This window comes from Teleopsis dalmanni, chromosome 1 (assembly GCF_002237135.1).
Source record: "Teleopsis dalmanni isolate 2A chromosome 1, ASM223713v2, whole genome shotgun sequence".
Lineage (NCBI taxonomy): Eukaryota > Metazoa > Arthropoda > Insecta > Diptera > Diopsidae > Teleopsis > Teleopsis dalmanni.
Genome location: NC_051846.1, coordinates 178,860,577 through 178,881,609, shown reverse-complemented (window position 1 = coordinate 178,881,609; position 21,033 = coordinate 178,860,577). Strand labels below are relative to the sequence as shown.

Genomic DNA, 21,033 nt, shown 5'->3' with positions numbered 1-21,033 from the left:
TTTTGATTTTTCAATAAATTATTTTTTTAAAAAAATACATGAAATTAATATTTGTTAAACATATTCGTACCTTTTACTCTTTACCTATAAGGATTGTAAATACATACATACATATATGCATTATTAAATGTATCTTACGTTTTATAACATAATTGGTTCTTCTTCTATACATTAAAACTACAATATATGATATTTGTTACTAACAACATTTAGCTAATTTCTTAGACTTTCCCGTTGAGCTCAAGTTTCAGCTTCGCCTTGTACAGTTTGTTGAATTTATGTTTAACTGAAAGAAAAGTTGCAGTTGTTCTGTTTTGTTGTTGTTTTTGTGTTGTTGTTGTTGTTGACTATATATAAATATACATATGAATATATATATAATTATACATGTGGCAGAAAATTATTTATTTAGTTCTCTTGTGCTTCTTGGAGGGGGGGGCGAGGCCTGCCTCAGACATCTGCCGACCTCGATGTTATACTCGGTGACCTCGAATGAATTACAACCTTATGGCCGTTTTTTGTTATGAATCCATCACTTTCAACTAAAACAGCTGTCTGTCGGCCATTACTACCGGCGCCAGCACTAACACAGCCAGGACTAAGTGGTCCACCATTGGCACCCTCTGGGCTATTTAAGCCACTCCCACTACCATTTTTTATTGATGTAGCACCATCAGCAGCAGCTTCACCACCAACGCCGCCACTACTGCTGCCATTATCACCACCACCTTGTGCAGCATTTATATCATCACCATCTGCATCACCTTGACCGCGCGTTTTATGTTTACGCCAAGCGTGCTGTATAAGACGTGCACAATATTCTTCACGTTGACGCCATAAAGTTGATGACACTGGTTCGTAACCTTCAGTGTCAGGACGTGCGGCAATTTCGCCAATTTCTCCAGTTTCTTCGATTGGATTACCTTTACGAGCGAAGAAGTCTTTGGTCAATGCATCCAATATATCAACACAATACATAAGATCACCGCGACATATTGGTATATCCATAGAAATGATTTTGTACTTATTCGGCTTGTGTATTTGCAGCGGTGGCTCCAATACGTCAAGAAATTCGGAGAGCTGATCATAACGTATATACTGTGTGCCTTCTGGATCAAATTGTTGCCAGATTTCGTAGTACATATCGTAATCGTCATCGGTTAGACCCTCCTGTACGTCCTCGGTGGCCTGACTATAGTTCTCGAGAATGACAGCAATGTACATATTAATAACTATTAAAAAGCTTATAACTAGGTATGAAAGAAGAAACGTAATTCCGACTGTCGCTGAACCACAATTGCCCGGATAGCCTTTGTCGTTGTCGGGTGGATCGCAATTTTCCTCATTGATAATGGCGTCTAAAACACCATCCCAACCGGCTGAGGTAGACATCTGTGTGTGTGTATGTGTATGCCGTGTGCAAATATAACATTTAACACAATGGACATACAAATTTAAGACACAGGAATGGGATGGCAGTTTGAAAAGAGTTTAGAAGAATTTTAAGTTAGTAATTTTTTTTTTAAATATTGTTTTGTTTTCTGATTTACACGGCAATAATGCAAACATTTAGTTGACTATCAAGCTAATTTACGAGTACTATTATTAAGTAAAATAATGGGCAGAAGTCGCTTTTGAGATTATATAGTGGGAGCTTGGATCTATATAACATTTTTAGTTAGTTTTTAGTTATGTGGGATGGAATTTAATTTTTAAAAGCATTAATATTGGATTGGAGTAAGAGCTTTTATGAGCTCTTTAGAGCAATAATTTACTGATAGAAAAGTTTTTTTATACAATCATCATTGTTCCATAATGGTCAAATAGTCCACAGTACTATGCCTTATTTTTTTGAAATTTCATTTCTAAATAAAATAATTAAGAATTTTTAGAGGGTCAATAATAAAATAGAAAATGGGTAAAGAAATATGAGAATGGTATTTAACCTATAAATTCTTTGCTACAATGTAATTGATTTTAAGTTAATTGCCTTGTGTATAAACCATAGATATTTTTTATAATATATTAGTACATGTTATACACTTCAAATGCGATTTACTTATATGCATCTATTTGTGCTTTATGATTAATAAAGTTATGAAATCTATTACAGAAAAAGTGTTAACAACAAGTAATTGCTGCATCTAGAAATTTTTGACTAACCAATATCTTATAATTTAGCCACCGAGCTTTGAACAAATGGGTGAGGAGTATGGACTATTCTTACAACTTTAAAAGTGCTTCTCACTGTCTGATCATTGGAATGTATTTTAGGCGAATATATTTCCAATTGTTAAGGTAATCTGTTAGGGAGATGAGCTGGATATACATTTAGACAGCCAAGCTGAAGTTGTGACTCTGTAGTCTGAGATGCTGTTACAAACTGTCGAAAGTCACAGGAAGATTTCTAAGCTGTGGAACACAGCCCATGTGTGGTTGAAAGAACAGTTCTAGGTAAATGCACAACAGCTGCACTTGTTCGACAAGAGTATTACCACTATAATTCTTACCAAGAACAATATAGTATGTACTTTCCTATTTTATAGAAAGTCAAAAAACTAGTAATAAGATGAAAGAACTGATGGTGGGAAAACATTTTTACCTACAAACAATCACATAATACATGGAAAAAAGTAAACGAGAAGAAGGCGAAGGATTTTAGTAATAATAAATTATATATTGTTAAACCTAAAGTATTAATATGACTCGGTTGTATAGAAAGATTTAAAAAATCTGTAAAATATTGTTTAGTTATTACTGCTTCAGTATTTATTAAAACAATACAATACAATAAATCTTTATAAAGTTTAAAATGAAGGAAATGTATTTATTTTCTATTTAGTAATTATGATAGGTCTTTGGTCCTCTACAACTTGGCGACGACTACCTCATACGAATGAACTACGAGCTGTAAGAGCTTTATCACGACATTGATGTAATTCAGCGAATTAACAACCAGCGGCTTCGTTGGCTTGGTTACGTCGTGAGTATGGATGAAGATACTCCAACATCAGAAAAAGATGTTTGAAGCAATTGTTGTAAAAAGATGGTATAGATGTCGATCTTGTCTCCGGTGGAGTGATAAAGTTGAGGGACACTAACCGAACTTGATATACGAGACTGGAGAAGGCTAGCACGCAGCAGAGGCGCATGGAAAGCCATGCTCTGTCAGGCCGAAACCCGGTAAAGGGTTGTTATGACCAAATAAGTAAAGTTAATGAGTAATTATAATAGAAAACTTTCTGTGTTTTATTGTGATCACAGTAATCAATGATGATCATAAAAAATATACTTAACTAAAACTCTTCTTCAACCCAATAAAAATCAAAATATCAACTACCAACGATAAAATTGCATATCAACCCGTTATTATTATATTAAAAAAAGTCTTATTTTAGAAAATTATAAGTCCTTTAATAATTATATGGCAGGTTCTTTGTGGATATTATTAGCAGCTATTAGGATAACTAATTGAGTACTAAACTATGGAAATAGTTTAAAGCCATAAATATTATTATCGTAACAGTTTTTGTGATTTATCAAGGCTTTCATTATTTAAAATTTAAGTAAATTAGTACGTTGTTAACTACGATAAGCAACTAGTACATTTGTAAAGCTATATACAATACAAACGTGAATATGTAGGGAGGATAAGCCAGGAGGATAAGCGCTTAAACGCTTAAAAGCAATATTATTTAAGCAATAATAAAAGCGTCTAGTTTTAGTTTTTAGCAGTAAGTTTAAGTTAGTAAGCACTGGTGACACATAAACGACCAGCTTGTATCTTAGGTTAATTGATATGATAAAAACATGAGATAGCAAAAAAATTTATTCTAAATGGGCTTGATGAGGAATTAAACATTGTTTTTGGTGATTGTTGAAAGAGCTGAATTAGATTTAGCAATTAAGCGCGCTAATGAGGTTTTGAAGGAATATATGACATAGAAATAATTTGAAAAGTTAGATTATTGATAGTACTCATGTAGTTTGAAATTGAACAAAAACAAAGGAAAAGCACAGAAAGCATTTCAAAATAAGAAAACAATGACGCCAAATGTTTTAAATAAAATATTAAATATTACTGAACGACAAGCATGAATAAAATGCATTGACACAAGTAAAGATATGCAAACATAAAACTAAATTAAATATGTAATTTATATATAAAGCGCAAAGACGTAAACAAATATCACATCATTTTTTTTAATAATTTAGAGCATAATTTAATTTAGAGTATAGAAGCTAGATAGTTATAGAGAGCAGTACATTTATTAATAGGTAGGCTTTCACATTTTGCGTACGTCTTTGTTTTGAAGCCGGAATTTATGAAAGTAAGAAATAAATAAAAATAAAATAAAAATATAGTACGAATATGTTAAGCATTTATAATGTTATTTAAACTATGAGTTAACGCACTAATTTAGCTTTTACCAACAACTACCGTAGCTTTAATCAACATTGTGATATTCCTTTTGGTTTATGTCAACGAGTTTATGAGTTAGTGAAACTTGTATGACATATTTTAGGAATATCACCCAACGACAACAACAATAGACAACATAAACCGTTTGTAAATTGTGGTATCTTACCTGAAACAGCAAAATCATACTCTGGCCAAATGTTTTAAAATTATAAACATCGTTGATGCCACTTTTCTCTTTAACATGCATGAAAAATGACATCCCGAATATGGCGAAGATAAACATGACGAGAAAGAGCAGCAGACAGATGTTGAATAAGGCAGGCAAGGACATGGCCAGCGCAAAGAGTAAAGTTCGTATACCCTTGGCACCTTTAACTAAACGCAGGACTCGACCCACTTTCGCAACACGTACCACACGCAGCAACGTCGGCGATACGAAGTATTTTTCAATGATGTCGCTTAATACAAGACCTGTAGGGATGAGATACATTTTCGAAAAAATGCACAAGAGAGTTAAAATTATAAAAGATAATCAAAATTATTTACATAACATTTTTAACTTTACGCTGTGTAGTTTACATAATACATATAATACATTTAAACTTAATAATTATAATAGTTAGGTTTGACACAATTACAATTTTCTGTATATACGATTTTACAACTATAATTAATTTATCATATTAATTCACATACAACAATCTATACAACAGAGACTGAATACTTATTGAAACAGTGACGGATTAGTAAGTCTTATAATAGTTAAAAAGCATAACTGTAAGTTTTTTAATTAAAATAAAATAAATAAAATTAAAAACATTTAACAATTTTAAAATATTTATACATGAAACAAAATTAAAATTTTCAAATCAGAAAACGTGATATTTTTAAATATAGCAATAGATTAAATATAAGATGAAAAAATACTCATTGGTATCTTAAGTAGGTAAAAGTCGATTGAACTTGTGGCGGTTGCTATGCAAAGAGATCATAAAGTCTCGAAATCAGAAGGTAACTGAAAATAATCTCTCATGGGACACAGAATATATTCGACCAAAGGACGTAGTTCGTCCCTTGTCCAACAGATAATTTTCTTTTTTGGTGCAGTGTTACTGCAAAGAGCATTATGTATGGAAGCCAACATAAGCTAATATTGATATATATCATAGATGTATCAATCATATCCTAGAATTGCTGTTGTATTACTTTCAGTTTAGAAACTATATTAAAATTACCACAGCTGTGTTTAAGGTGAGGAAAAACTTCTTTGAATACACTCCACAACTTCAGTTATTCTAACCAAGAACGTATTGGCAAAATGATTTGACTGCAATCTCACCCCCCTCCCCGCCCCCCCTTTTCCACTCTCTTCCTTGTAAGGTACTGATTTCATTATTTACTAGTTTAGAAAAATTTAGTTGTCCGATTGTTAAGCCTCCTTCACGGGCTACAGACAAAAATCTTTCTAATAATTTTCTTAGACTTGGTTCTACTGGATTCAAGTCACTCGCACTGTGACTTTCGATGTTTTCGAAGCTTTTTCAGATGAGGGAAACGTTTTAAATCTACTAAGCTGCTCAATGCTGCAGAGAGACTTTTTAGAAAACATCGAATTCAAAAGCATGTTTTCGATGCTTTTCAAAATGAGGAAAACGCTTCACATCTGTTGTGAAGCGCAACACAAAAGAAACTTTTTAAAGAACTTCTCTTTTAATTTTTATGCTTTGGAAGATGAAAGAGACGCTACTAAGAACATACTCTGCAAAGAGTGCTAACAGAGAAACTTTAAAGAAAACTTTATTTTTTTTTTTAATATTTTTTTTTTTAATAATTAATTATTTATTAATTAATTAAAATTAATTAATTTTTTTATCCTATAATTTTTAATCATTAATCATTTGAATTGGCTTGCGGTAGCGTGATAGGTCTTTATAGATCTATAACGAATATATAATTTAAATTATATTAAATAATTTTATATAACAAATATTTGAATGTGTTTAAAAACATCTTTAATATTTTTTTAGGCAAAGAGTTAGTTTGTAAGAGAATCTAACTTTTAATAAACTGTTAGAAATTGATAATGGTTTATTGGATAACATTAATATTAAGTTATCTATATATTAACCTTTTGCAATTGGCGTTTGATATATTTAAATTTAAATAAAAAAAATTTATAGTATATAAAGTTTATAACGTATATAAACAAAAAAAAAATTATAAAGTCTCTGCTTATGTACTGCTTTAAATAATTAAACTGTATACATAAATAGTATATTCTGATATTTAGTAAAAATATATATTTTCGCTAAAAAGCATAAAACATAAACAATACTTTTTAAAATTAATTATATAAAGCAAATATAAAAGCGAAAGTTTAACTGACTTTTCCGTCACTGCAATTTGCTAAGTTTATATAAATAATTAATTTGTATATAAATATTAATTAATATTAATTTAAATGAAAAATACATTTAACAGCAATTACGAAAAGCAAAAATTAAAATTTACAATAAACACTTTAACACACAAATATAAAAAAAATTATACAAGTTTTGTTTTTTAAGGAATATTTAAAGCTTTAACAATGGAAAAATACTAAGCTCGCCTTAAAGGATTTAATAGTTATAAGATACATAAAAATTTTTAATTATATGAATTTTACAATAAAACATTATACACACAAATTTTATGAAAATTACATTTAAAATTAAATTATGGCAAATATTAAAATAAGACAGTAAAATTGGATTTATAACAAAGCTAAGCCGGCTTTGTGCTGTAGCTGTAGAAATTGTTCAAACTTAACCCTCTTTAACCCTAGCGAAGCCCACTGAAGTAGGTTTCCACTGCTGCGCACACAAGCATATATGTAAGTTACTTAATTTATGTAAGTTTAAGCATTGAAGGGCTAAGCGTAAGCTGTTGTAATTTTTCTTAATTATTTGAACAATTTCTCTTATTTATTAAAGTATATTAATATTTTAATTTTATATGTATATATATTATGTATATAGGAAATAGCGTAGCATAACTATGCCTACATTTATGTACTGTTTTTATATGAATATTTTATATTTTGTAGAAAATAAAAAATCCATTTAAGCGATAATTCGCAGCATATGTTTAGTGCCAAATATCATCAACATCATCACCCTAAACACTCTTTAGTCCAAAATGCCAACTTTTTCGCTTCGGTCACAATTGTAACATTATAATTTGGATCGATTTCAATATAGTGTATATATACCTATATAGCATATATTATTTACGATAGATAATGTCTCAATTGTTTTGTTCATTGGCTCAAAATTTTTATGGTAACTACGAATGAAAATGAAACTACAAGTTTCGAATTCGTTTACGAAATAGTAAGAAAAACTACAAATGAACTTTATTTTAATTTATTAATTAAAAAAAAAATTTCTAAATAAAAGTTCAAAACTAATAAAATAAATCTATTTTTATTATTTTTGGCATTTCTCAAATTTAGTTCATTCATATGCTAAAAATTATGAATAACAATTATATTTGGAAGTAGGGTGATAATAAGTTGAAGGAACCAATAGAGTTTCGGCTCTAAAAACGAGTTAATGAAAAACTTTAAAAATTTAAATTAAATTTAATAAAAATTTTTTTTATATAAATAAAAGGCTTGCTTAAAGATTTTAGCTAAGCTAGCTTTAGTAAAGAAAATAAATATATAATTTAAAATTAATAACAAATATATATTTTTAAGTACGAGTATTTAAAACTTAAAACGTCGTTTGAAGCGGAGCTCGGGTAACTAAATTTTTTTAATCTCTTTTTTTTTGTTTTTTGATTTATTTAAAGAAATATCTAAAGTTTTAAATATAAAACAATAAATTTATTTATTTAAGTATTTTTATTAAATTTGCATGCAATAAAACAATCCAATTTTGCATTCAGTACCAATAGTCACTATTCATATTACTATTGGATGGGATATGTCATTACAAACGATATACAAACGATATTTTTGTTGCAATTTTTTAGTGATATTACTACGACGAATGTTCTTACGTTTTGACTATAATGCTTTGTAGGTGACTTCTAGGGTTGCAACTACGGCGCTTGATACACGTTCATAGTAAAGTACATAATATCCATCGGCAGAATGGACAAAAACCATTAAGAAGATTCGGCTAATGCCCCCGTATTAGCAGCACGACCCTTATTGGGAACGCAACTGTGATTGGCCTTGATGCAATTTTACAGCATCTGTATAAATATATCCGTCGTATAAAGTGAACACTTAGTGCGGCGTTTATATTTAACTTTAGCCGAATACCGGGCAAAAAGCGCACAGAGGTATGCAATAAGCATTATTGATATCTCTGAGTGAATCTGTTTTCATTTATATAATAATAATTTATTAAGTTTTTAATATTAATTTTTGTGTATATTTTTCCATGTATTCTTCATGGAAATTGTTGTTTTATTACTAATGTGCCAAGTTGTTTGTTTATTTCTTTTCGAAATCCGAGTTGTTTTCTTTATTTGTCAAAAAAATTTATTAAACGTTAAATGGCAGCGTGTATTAATATATATCGCATTATAGATATCACTTGATTTATTCTGTTCAGTGAATATAATCTTATCTAACACAAAGAGTAGTATGTCTCATATATTCAATCTAAATAGTATCCGAACTCACATTCAAAGAACGAAAAGCAATAAGCATTTAGTTTAGGGTTTGAACTGGTCGGAAGCTCAACTTCGAAGCTTAAAGATTTGCTAAGCTGAGTTAATGATTGTATATAAAATCTGAATTTTAGTAGAAATTTGCCATTAAATTGTATTTAGGAAAAAATAATAATAAAGCACAATTTTAGTTGGTTTAACGTTTAAAGCATTTGGAAGCAGCAAAATAAAAATTTTAGGTTTTAACATCTTTTCTTTTTTTTTTTTGTGAAAAACATTGAAGGCAGCGTATTTCGTAAAAATCGAAATATAGATTTTTACGTAATGAAAGCGAACTTAAAAATTTTATATATAAAAAACTAATAAAAAATAATCTTACTTTTATAAATCTTTTTTGTTTTTGTTTTTGTTACTATTCGCAATATTGAAGCCATTATAGAGCAGTAATTTTTTTTTTTTTTGAAACTATATTGAGCAGAAAATTAAAATTTAACATCTTTTTCATAGCGCGACGCTTCAAAGTATTATAAAAAAATTGCTTCCAGTATCAGATCCCACGCTGTAAGCTATGAAAAAGAAGCTTTCTGCTAGTGTTAATGTAGTAAAGCATATTTTAATCCATCTTTTGTATTATTTCTTGTACGATCGAAGCATTTTTATTTTGGGGTTTTTAATTTGAATATAAAACTGCTATTAATTTTTAATTATTTGAATTTAAGCGATTAAAAAATCGTTGGTTTCTTAACTGAATTGTGCTTATGTATATTCAGTTCAAAAAAAAAGTAGAAACTATAGGTTTTATTGAAAAATTTTATCACTGTTTAATGCAACACAATTTTACTAAAATTTTACTAAAATTGTGCCCTCAAATAGTCGATGGCTTATTTAGTTTCTAAATTTCACAAATCCTATAGTTACTACAGTCTTGCATTTAATATCAAAAAAGAAAAATATATCTCAGAACGTAAGCTTTGATTAATTTTTTTTGGTTTTTTTGTACACATAAATTTTAGACGAAAAGTTTCTGTATTAAAGAACTATTTTCCTATTTACTGATAATAGTATAGGGGATTAAAAAACCTAATAAGACCATCTTAAAATTTTTAAGATATTATAATAAGTGCATAATTATATTAAATATCTATAAAAAATGTTCATAATTCAGGTCGTTAATATTTTATATGAGTTCCTTTTACTGGATTTAGCGGCTTGTATTAATAGAATTACTTTTTAAAGAACTTGCTATAATTTTTAGAAGTATAAGATACATAATTATAATAATAAGACTATCGTTAAATTTTTAAAGTATTGGTCAAACTGCTGCCTTAGTTATGGTATACCTATAGTAGTAGCATAAATATCCCTGAGGATGACTATCGAAGATAATCGAAATATTGGAATATCATTTTAATTAAATATAGTTATTTTAAATATAAATATTAAATTATAGTACAAATTAAACCGGTTAAAAATTATTATTGTGCCATAAATATGTATATACATAATATCACATAAAATATTAATAATTTAATTTGTTACTATTTTAAATGGGTTTCTTATTATTGACTCTAAGTCAGTCTTGAAGAAGTAATTTTTTATAAAGTGGGTATGATTTTAAGAAGGAAAAAAAATAGTTATAATAAATACTTTATTTAAAAGTAAATATAGTAAATTCGTTTCGATTGATGGTAAAAGTGGTAATAGTATAATGAAGAAAATTTGAATTCATTTAAAATAAGTTAAGTTAAGATAAGTTAATTTCAGTTAAAAACAAGTTTGTACATTTTAAATAATTTTAAATCGATTAAAAAATTAAACATAAAAAAATACTGCTAATGAATTTCTAAAAATTTTGAAATATTATTATTAATTTTATATTAAATATTATATATAACCTAATTAAAAATTTCCTTTATACCTACAAGTACATTATTATTTTTTAAACAAAGTTTAATATACATTTGTATTTTGTGTAGTTATAAACAAATCAAAATTTTAGAAACAATAATATTATAAGCAAAAAGTTTTTTGAGATAAATCTTATTAACTTTTTTCAAAATAATATTTTACGAAATTATTGAATTTAAAAATTATACATAAAAATTTGTGTATAAATCTAGAATCATATTTTATTTAAATTTATATAAAACAAAATACTACATTCGAATTATATATTCTGTATTTCAGTATACCATATATTCTAATTAAAAATATAGTCTATCTAAGAATTTTGCTCCGATTCAGAAATCTTTAAAGATAACTGAGGCAGAAACAACGACTGCAGGAGGTTATACTTAACAAATTTCGAATTAGGGGCTTTCGGTAATCTCAAATTTCTACTACTTAAGCATGTGAGAAAATCAATTAAGAACACAAAACAAATTAACACAATCTAAGCAATCCTATGGAACCCTTAGCAGAATATAGAGTCGTTGTTACTCTGCAGATATATAAGACTGTTCAATTCTAATATTTAAGACCCAATTTTATAAGGAAGTAAAAACTAAAATAAAATTGCTAAATCAATTAATGCAAACTTATGTGAATCGCAGACATAGCCGTATCTTATTCTGACTAAAAACAATACTTTATATCGAGTTGTGCTTCAGAACTAGGCAAGTCACTGAAAATGAACCGGATATGTATGTGACTTGATGATAGTCCCCAAACCAGCAGAAACTCGATATTTTCGTACATGAATAGACAAGTAGCATAGAGAAGACTAGGTACTTAAAAATATTCTAGCTTTAATGGTTTGTGTTGGTTACAGCTGTAGGATGTCACAATATATGTGTATTTGTATGAACTTTATGACATAAAGATGATATCAAAACGATTAGTATTTCTTCGCTATCAGAAAATTATCGTAGTTGTAATTGTTCGAATTATAATAAATACTTTGTAAGGTAAGTTTAGGTTAAATTATGAGCAGTGATCTTGCATAAGAATCAAGTGAGATTGTACGGGACTCAAATGATGATCTCAACAGATGTAGTCATATTTTAAGATACAAAGGATAATTCTTTTACTCTCATAAAAATAAGTTTAAAGTTAAAATGTCCATTAAAATAAAAGTTTCCATAAGACATTAGTGAGAACGTTAATATAAAATTACCAAATTTACCAAAGAATAAGAAATATATATTGAAAATGAGAGTAATTACTAAGCATTAATTTTTTTTATGAGAATATTTCAGCTAAATATAATCAAAATATTGAGACTTGTACTCTAAATTGTTTCTTCATTTTAATAATATTACTTAAAACACTGTATAATCACCTATCAAAGTTAGGAATACAATCCAAATCAAACTGCATATACTGCAGTGAAGAGAATGAAACCGCATACTATATGCTAGGCGAATGACCGGCACTACTGAACAAACGGAAGAAACACCTAGGAGGGTATTTCATGGAATATAGAGATTTAAGGTTAGAAAAGATAGTTTTTATACTGTCTTTCATTAAAGAAATTGGACTTGGGGATGCACTTTAATCCGACTAAGGGACACAATAGATGTTTCAGGTCACAGTGTCCTATCCAATTTAGTAATAATACTAATAATAATTTAAATTTATTTAGCATTTTAAGACTGTACATGTATTGTTTCTAAATTTTAATTTAGATTAAAACAGAATTAAATTTTATTACAACAAATATAATAGTTCATATTATGAGAAAAAAATGCAGTAATTAATAAAATAGAAAAGAAAAAAATTAAAATTAATTAAGTATTTTAATTAGGAATTAATATAAAATTAAACATATCTAAAGCACTGACCTTATATAATGTAATAATTTATACTAAAATCTGTAAACTATTATAAAATTTTTTTACACATTTAGAATCAAACTAAATTCGAATTAAGTAATTAAGTAAAAATATGTATAAATTTATAAATTAAGTAAAATATTGAAAACAAATATCTTCTATTATGCTATATAAGTTTATTATGACTGATTTATTTGTAAACAAATGTAAGCAAAATATTTCTATAAGTATACGGTATATACGGCACCACTGAAGCGAGGTAATACATATCTCACTAGGGGTTTATGTTATAATACTTTACAACACACAGATTACTATTTACTTCTATTCATATATATAACATAAGCAATGGATTTAATGAATTTCTTACTGAAGGATAGAAGCTTCGCTAAAATATATGTGTACAAATAAAAAACATATTTATTTAAAGCAAATATTTGTATTAGACAAAATTGAATTTATACGCTATGTAAAGCATAAAAATATATATACAAATGATCATATATATATATATATAAAAGAATTTATTGAATATAATATTAAAAAATATATTAAATAAAAAAAATTAAGCACAACATAAATACAACATTAAATATTTTTATATAAATTTGTACTTTGAACAACAACAAATTTGGAGATATATATATAAAAAAAGAGAAATAAATATAAAAAAAAAGTTTTAAATTTAAAATTAAAATTAGGGATACTTAAGCACAACACTTAGTTTTAATTTTTACTATATATATTCAAATATGGTACTACTAAGCAACCATATATATATGTATATGTCAATTTGGGAATCAGCAATATAACTGTATATATTTACGGGTATATTGCTGCTAATATACGGACCACATAGATTAATAGGATAATAAATACAATATTTAAACAACGAATTAATTAACGAATTTTACACACAAATTACAAAACACTGAAGTATAGAAGAGTAGCAGTAGAAGAATTTTTAACGTTTTAGCTTTTACTTACCTAAGATGGATAAAATGACAACTACTACATCAAATAAATTCCATGGCTCCTTAAAATAGTGATATCGTAAAGCGAATATTTTTAATAGACATTCGGAACTGAAAATAACTACGAATATCGCATTGAGATAATCTAGGACAGCGTTATATGTGTCCGATGCATCATAACGATCGAGTGTCATTGTAAACATGTTTAAACCAATAAATAACATAATAATTATATCGAATTTTTTATCTGTAACTATTTCAAATACTATTGCTTGTGGTCGCCACTGTAAGAGAAAGTAAAAAGAGATAATGAGAGAAAGAGACAAAGAGACAGTGATAATAATAAAATGCTTTTCTCATTTTCTTTACAAATTTGTATAATAATTTTTATCATATTTTGATTATTATTATAATTTTTTTTTTCAGATTATATTTATATATTAATTTTTATATATTTTTATTATATTATTTATATATCAAATATTTTTTGATAGTTTGCAATAATTTTTTTTGTTAATCGCTTCGCTGTAATTGTTTTTATTTTCTTTTTTTTTTTGTTAAATTATATTAGTTAAGATATGTAATATTTATACATTCAGTGCATTATTGAGTTTATTATCTGTGCCAAAAGCGAACTTTCTTCCATATACTTATATACTGCCGGTATTTATACTTGCAAATTGCATACATAATGTATGCAGTGATATGTATATACTTTAATTAATTATATATATTTGAAAATCTATGTATTACATATTAATATTAAAAAAATTAATTAATATTTCAATAATCTCTGTGATTTATTTTCTAGTTAGATATTTTAGGCATATTTTTAGTATATAATATTTATTATATATTGATAAGACTTTAATAAAACTTATAAAAACTTTATTTTAAAATTGACATTTCCAAATTATAAATAAAATAGTTGGTGCTTAGTATTTATTGTTGTAGGTGCTAAAAACATGTCCGATGCATTATTGCATTTATTAAAATTAAAATTTATTTAAAATTCATGCTACATTCTCATGTCATATTCCAGTCTTTAAAATGTTCCTTTTAAATGGTTTTGTTTAAAATATTTTTTTATAAGTCAATTTGTACAAAATCAATAAAATATATTTTGAACTGTATTAATATGTAAGATATCTGATATCTTACAAAAAGGGTATCTCACAAGATGTTTTAGTAGGAGTTCGAATTAGCAATATAATATATGTCAACAATTTTATAGTTCACAGTCTTTAATTCTTTATATAAAATACATAAGAGTTTGTTGAAGACTTTAGTATTAAATAGAAAAAATTAAGTCTTAAAACTATAGTTTTTATACATTTTTTATAGTATACAAAAGTTTTACGGATTACATACTAACAATACTATAATCTACAGTACTGCACTATACTCTATTTTCGTTTCCAGGTCTTATTAAATTTATTTAGTAAACTGACTCGTAATCCTAATTTTGATAGGACAACATTAACAATCGATATAAATATTTGCTAAAGATATAAAGCCTATATATCAAGTTGGCTCTTTATATAGATTTAGGTTATGTTCCTGAAAATATTGGACAGATAACCTATTCGAGAGTTGTATACATTGTATATAGAATAATTGCAAATAAAACCTTACTGTTAGCTGTATAACCAAATAATGAGATTAAAGAAAAGGTAATAGATACTTCATATTTAACGAGAAAAGTTTAGTATACAATTAATGTTTTCAGATTTTAAAATTAAATTATTTATTAATAAAGAGATTTTTCGAACAGTAGTGAACTACAAAAACAAAAATTCATTTTTATTATTTTTATTATTTTAATAAATTGAAACTTTGGCTGACTATACAGCTTTTTTGAGTATTGCCAAATACCTTAGAAATAACTCTTGTATTTAGTTCTTCTTAAATAATTCTTTTGAGACTGCAAGTACCAGGAATCGAACTCGTGTTCTGCCAAAATTGAAGCTCAGAGTCAGTATTCCTTAATTAACTGACCCAATGCCGTACTTGAGTTTTATGTTCGCACATTTTTCTGGAGTATTGTTACTTTGGTACTTATTTATTAATTAAATTATTGTTATATGTCTAGTAACAAGAAATCTAGTTCAAATAAAAAATAGAATAATCCAAAAATTTGGCTTAAATTTAGATTCAGGTCAACAATGGTATTTTTTTTTGGACAGTAAATGTCTGGAATTTCAACTGTTGATTGGTTTGGTAATGATCATATTTTTCATTAAATTATAGTATTTTGAATATAGAGTTCAGAAAATCAATTATTTCTTTGTATATGACTATACGTATATGGGAATATTATTTATTAGTGCTGCGAAAAACTTTACTAATTTAAAAAATTTTTTTTTTATAAAAAATGGTATCAGAAGTTATATTTTTATGTTTAAAAATTGTTTATATATTTTAAAAAGTTAGTCAAATAACTAAATTTTATAAATTTCTCAATTTAAATATTTATTTTTTACTTTTTACTAGTTTAAGGGATTTAATTTTTATTGAATTAATTTATTTTTTTTTATAATAAATTTATTATTTAAGAATATATAAATTCGATACTATAGTTCATTTTCATTTTATGTTAATAAGTAAGGAAGTAATAAAAAACTATTGATATATTGTATATGTATATTGCATGCATTGTATTTTACATTATAGTAATATACTATATGTTATTTATAAATATATAAGAAAATTATGCCATAAAAAGATTGCAAGAAAAAATATGTTTGAAACATTCCAAGAAAATATTAAGGCAAGACAGTATAAAAAATTTTGCAATTTTGTAATTTTTGCACAAGTTTCGAAAATGGCAGACATAAAAATGTTTAAGGACAGACAACCATATCCAGAAGTTTTCCTTTACTTGCAATCAAGGGAACATTTAAATATTGAACATTGTGAAAGGTAGAACGATAGAACGATATAATGATTATATTTTACACATTGAAAACTGAATAGTCTCTATTTATGCCTAATATTGTGAAGTAAAGCAGTTCTGATCTGCCTTTTTGAAGGAAGTGCAAGATAGATAGATTTTAATTGCATTTGAGATACATTATTATATATAATGTATATCAAGCATATAACAAGTTTGTTTTTTAAAATCACTTGTGAATAATAAACACATTTAAATAATTTATAGATGTTTTCCTCATGAATGTTTCATGATTTTTACCCTATTCTAGTTTAATTATCCTCATCGGAAAAAAAATAAGGAATATTATGCTTAAAAAATTGAAAAAAGTATTAACAATTGGCACAGATTTTAGAGTTTTGTTAGTAGTTTTTTTTTTCTTTTTCTCATGTATATAAATTTATCACAATTTTTTTTTGGTTTTTTTTGTTAATTTATAAACGTTGTAATAGTTGGAAGCCTTACCCTCGGTCTAGGAATGGCTTTTAATGGTTTTTTAGAGCCCATCTTTTTCATAGCATTATAGTACTTTTTCTGATCTTCTGTCATGAACATTTCTAATGATCCACCTGCTTTTTTCTTTTGTTCATTAAAATTATCAATGATAACACCAATGAACAGATTGAGTGTGAAAAATGATCCAAATATAATGAAGAATACGAAATATAAATACATGTAGATATTCGTTTCACGTATCGGCTGCTTTCCAACCTATTTTGGTTGTGGTTTGGTTGTATTTCAATTCAAATCCATTCAAATTTCAGATCATATATATTATCAATAAGTGGGGTGTTTTGTTGTAGTCGTGGCATATTATTGTGTGTTTTTTTGTGTAATTTTCGATAATATTTTGATATTGTTTTTATTCATTTTTGAGTGATATATAGTTGTAGTAGTTTTTTTGTTGTTGTTATAATTATTTTTAGTTGTGTGTATTTTGTCATACATACGCAAACGTTTTACGTAGTTTAATAAAAATAGAAAGAGAAAAATTAGTAAAATATTAGTAAAAATATCTAATAATAAATTTAATTATATAATTTATTAAAAAAAAAATAAAAAAAAATCAAAATTTTTATATGGTACTTTACCTCACGCGAATCAATTGCATCATTCATTATTTGTATCCAGCCTTTGAAGGTGGCTACTTGGAAAAGGCACAGATACGCATTACCTACATGATCGAAGTTCATTGCTGAGTTCACCCATGTGTAGTTTTCACTCTCGCAGGCGTTTTTATTTGGTATGATTTCGTGACTTAGTTTGGTGCCATTTGCGTCTTCGCACTAATGTGCAAGGAATATTTATTTCGTAAAAAATATAAAAAATTAATAATAAATTATTTAAAGTTTTTTCCTTCTTATATTAATCATTGTGTATAAGTACATTCTAAACTATGTTATGTGAAAAAGCAAGAAATTAGCAGTTTTATTATTTCATTGCATTAGTTCTAAGTGAACTAAGATTTTACTAAATATTGCATTTATTTATGAGTATGTCCAAATTATTATTGTTGAGAACTCAATTTATTGAAATGTGTACTGAAATAAATTTTTTAAAATTATTTTTTCTAGATGAAATTGTTTTCATGATCACTTTTCTTTTAGATATTTTCATTTACTATTTTATTAATTTTAATTATAGATTACTAGTTTGGTTTTATTTAAAAATTTAAGAAAAAAGTGCGCCAAACTGTTCTATATGTGCAGTAATGCTAACCAATATAAGATCATTTCAAAATCAACAACATACTGAATATTGATGTTGTTATATGTATTATACTCCTAATTGATCTTTGTTATAAGTTATTTCTATAAAAATATCGAAATACCTCTCTATTGAAAACAATAGTTTATATTATTATATATCTTTTGACAAAAGGGACGTTAAACATCACTGTGATGTTTAAAAGATAAAAAAGATAAAATTTAGGAAAATATGTCCGACTCATGGCATTAGTCATGCTCAAGTGGGAGTGGTGGCCTTGTACACAAAGCCCACTACAGCTCATATAATAACCCGTGGGAAATGGTAAAAGCAATAGTTGTATAAGTAAAATATGTACTTTAAGTGAACCAATATTGACTAAAGGTAAATTTGATATTAGTTTATATATATTTAAAAAATTCTCTTTAAATAATTTTATTGTCTGACAGAATAATTCTACTATTACTAAAACATGTTTAGACCAGTGATGGCGTGTCTATCCGAGTATTAGGCTGCACCGTAAAAATTATAGCAGAAATTTTATTTGACAGCAATGACAAGCTATGGTGGACCAGCGGAACGATAATGTTAAACAAGGTATTAAATGATTTAATTAGTACTAGTAGCAGATTACCTCAAACGACATAAAGTTATAAAAACTCTGTCTTCACTAGTATAGCCATATAAAGAAACGATCCGTGAATCATATGATAGTGCAAGTGTTGATTACTAAAGATATAGAGAAAGTTCTAGGTAAACTATGAAAAACCAAAAACTATCATTAACTGTGACAAGCGATGCAGACGTATTAAAGAAAAGACAACCTATGACATTGTAAACTAGAGATACCGCACAAGGAGAACGGATATAGGACAAAAAAAAATATGAAAAAGAGTACAAATTCGAAATATATGTATAAGCATTCATTATAAAACCTAACAGCTTATTATTTAATTTATTCCTTTTTTTATTATATTGAAATATAATTTAAAAATAATAAGACAGAAACTAAATTTAGTGGGTTCAGTTGCTCTTGTTAAAATTTATTGTTTAATCGATAAGATATTTTATTAGTTCAAATTGATTACTTGATTTTAACATTTTTGGTAAAAAAAATTAATTATATTAATTATATTAAATATAAAACTCCACAGATAAGAGAATTTTTTAAAATTTTTTCTAGATAAAAATTTATTTAAAATTACTTTTGTTTATAAATTATATTTTTATACAAAGAGAGCAAAGGAGTCAGCATGACAAAATATTTTCAATCTTTTCTATATATATGACACAGGATATACTCACGATTTATTTATCGATCGATTTTGTTTAATCGGTATTATATAAGCTTTTAAACAAAGCTTCTCATTTAGAATAGAATAGAAATAAACAGAGTACCAGCTCCCAACGGAGCGGAGCACTGCGGCTATGGTTGATCTCTTGTGCTTAGGCTCTCATCTAATATAATAATTTTTTCTACAGAGTTTTTAATAACTCTGTAATATCATATCAAATTTTTTTCTCAGTTTATAATGTAAAAAGTTTGTTTATCAATTAAGAGCATAATGCATTTCGATTATTATTTTTAATTCCCTTAAAAAATGCTGATTAGAAAATTAACTAATATATATAGAATTATGATCGAATTTGGTGTATTTTAGTTGATATATTAAATTTTAATGAAGGTTAAAAGTTCGTCTAAATTATTGGAACCGAGTTTAACGTCTCAAACTCAACTATTTACGAAGCAAATAGACTGTAAAGATAGCTTATAGGATAGAAACATCTCGTTGTTGTATAATTCTAATAACAATTTTTTTGTTATAAATCAACTTCATGTTGTATATTGCAATTATAATTTAGTGTCGAATATTATTTTTGCTAATTATTTGCTGTTTAGTTTTTCTGTTCTGCATTTTAGGAACTCATTGATCAATCATAAAATAATCATTGAGTTTGTAATTTCAATGCTTTTTTGATTCAATTTCATAGTAAATTTTTTGTTTGGTTTTCGTTTTCTCTTAAGAATTTTGTGTGAACGTACCTTAAAATATTTTCCAGCAAAAAGCTGTACACCCATTATGGCAAAAATAAGCCAAAATATCAGACACACCAATAGCACATTAAAGATGGACGGTATAGCTTGAACCAGCGCATTTACGACGACCTGTGTAGCGCCGATTAGTTTTGATGTTTTGGTGATGGTGGATTGAGATGGCGGATTATTCAGGTGGTTGTGGGTGTTTGGTTTAATTTTGTGATGACGAATAATTTTGGCGATGATTTTCGTAATGGTGATTTAGTTTTATTTTTTTTTTGGTTTTTGAATATTTGTGTTAGTTTGGTTGGATTTGTTTATATTCAAGTAAAGGGAATATAAAAAATATAATACAATTAAATTTTGTTATATTTGTTTTATAATTAATTTACAATTACACAATACTTGAGTTATATACAATATATAGATATAATGACATGCTTGGTGTAGTGAAAGTTATTACTACTTAATCAAAATATTTGAAAAAAATGCAGTGAATGTGAGAATAAAAGCCATATTAA

At 26.7% G+C, this 21,033-nt stretch overlaps 1 protein-coding gene across 1 annotated transcript; it reads right to left on the bottom strand.

Annotated features, from left to right (window-relative positions):
- Positions 1 to 341: 341 nt before the first annotated feature.
- Positions 342 to 17,636, bottom strand: LOC119670431 (sodium channel protein para-like). Its single transcript, XM_038080688.1, has 4 exons — positions 17,233 to 17,636; positions 13,849 to 14,119; positions 4,590 to 4,894; positions 342 to 1,392 (listed from the first exon to the last, which is right to left on the bottom strand). Exons 1-4 carry the CDS (start codon positions 17,440 to 17,442, stop codon positions 451 to 453), a joined length of 1,728 nt encoding a protein of 575 aa, XP_037936616.1. The 5' UTR covers positions 17,443 to 17,636; the 3' UTR covers positions 342 to 450.
- Positions 17,637 to 21,033: the final 3,397 nt, after the last annotated feature.

Excerpts from the sequence above, each read along its gene's own strand:
- LOC119670431 (XM_038080688.1), bottom strand. The coding sequence starts at position 17,442 with ATGTATTTATATTTCGTATTCTTCATTATATTTGGATCATTTTTCACA. Across the intron at positions 14,120-17,232 it reads AAGCCATTCCTAGACCGAGG|TGGCGACCACAAGCAATAGT; the intron begins GTAAGGCTTCCA and ends TTTCTCTTACAG. Across the intron at positions 1,393-4,589 it reads GTATGATTTTGCTGTTTCAG|ATGTCTACCTCAGCCGGTTG; the intron begins GTAAGATACCAC and ends ACACACACACAG.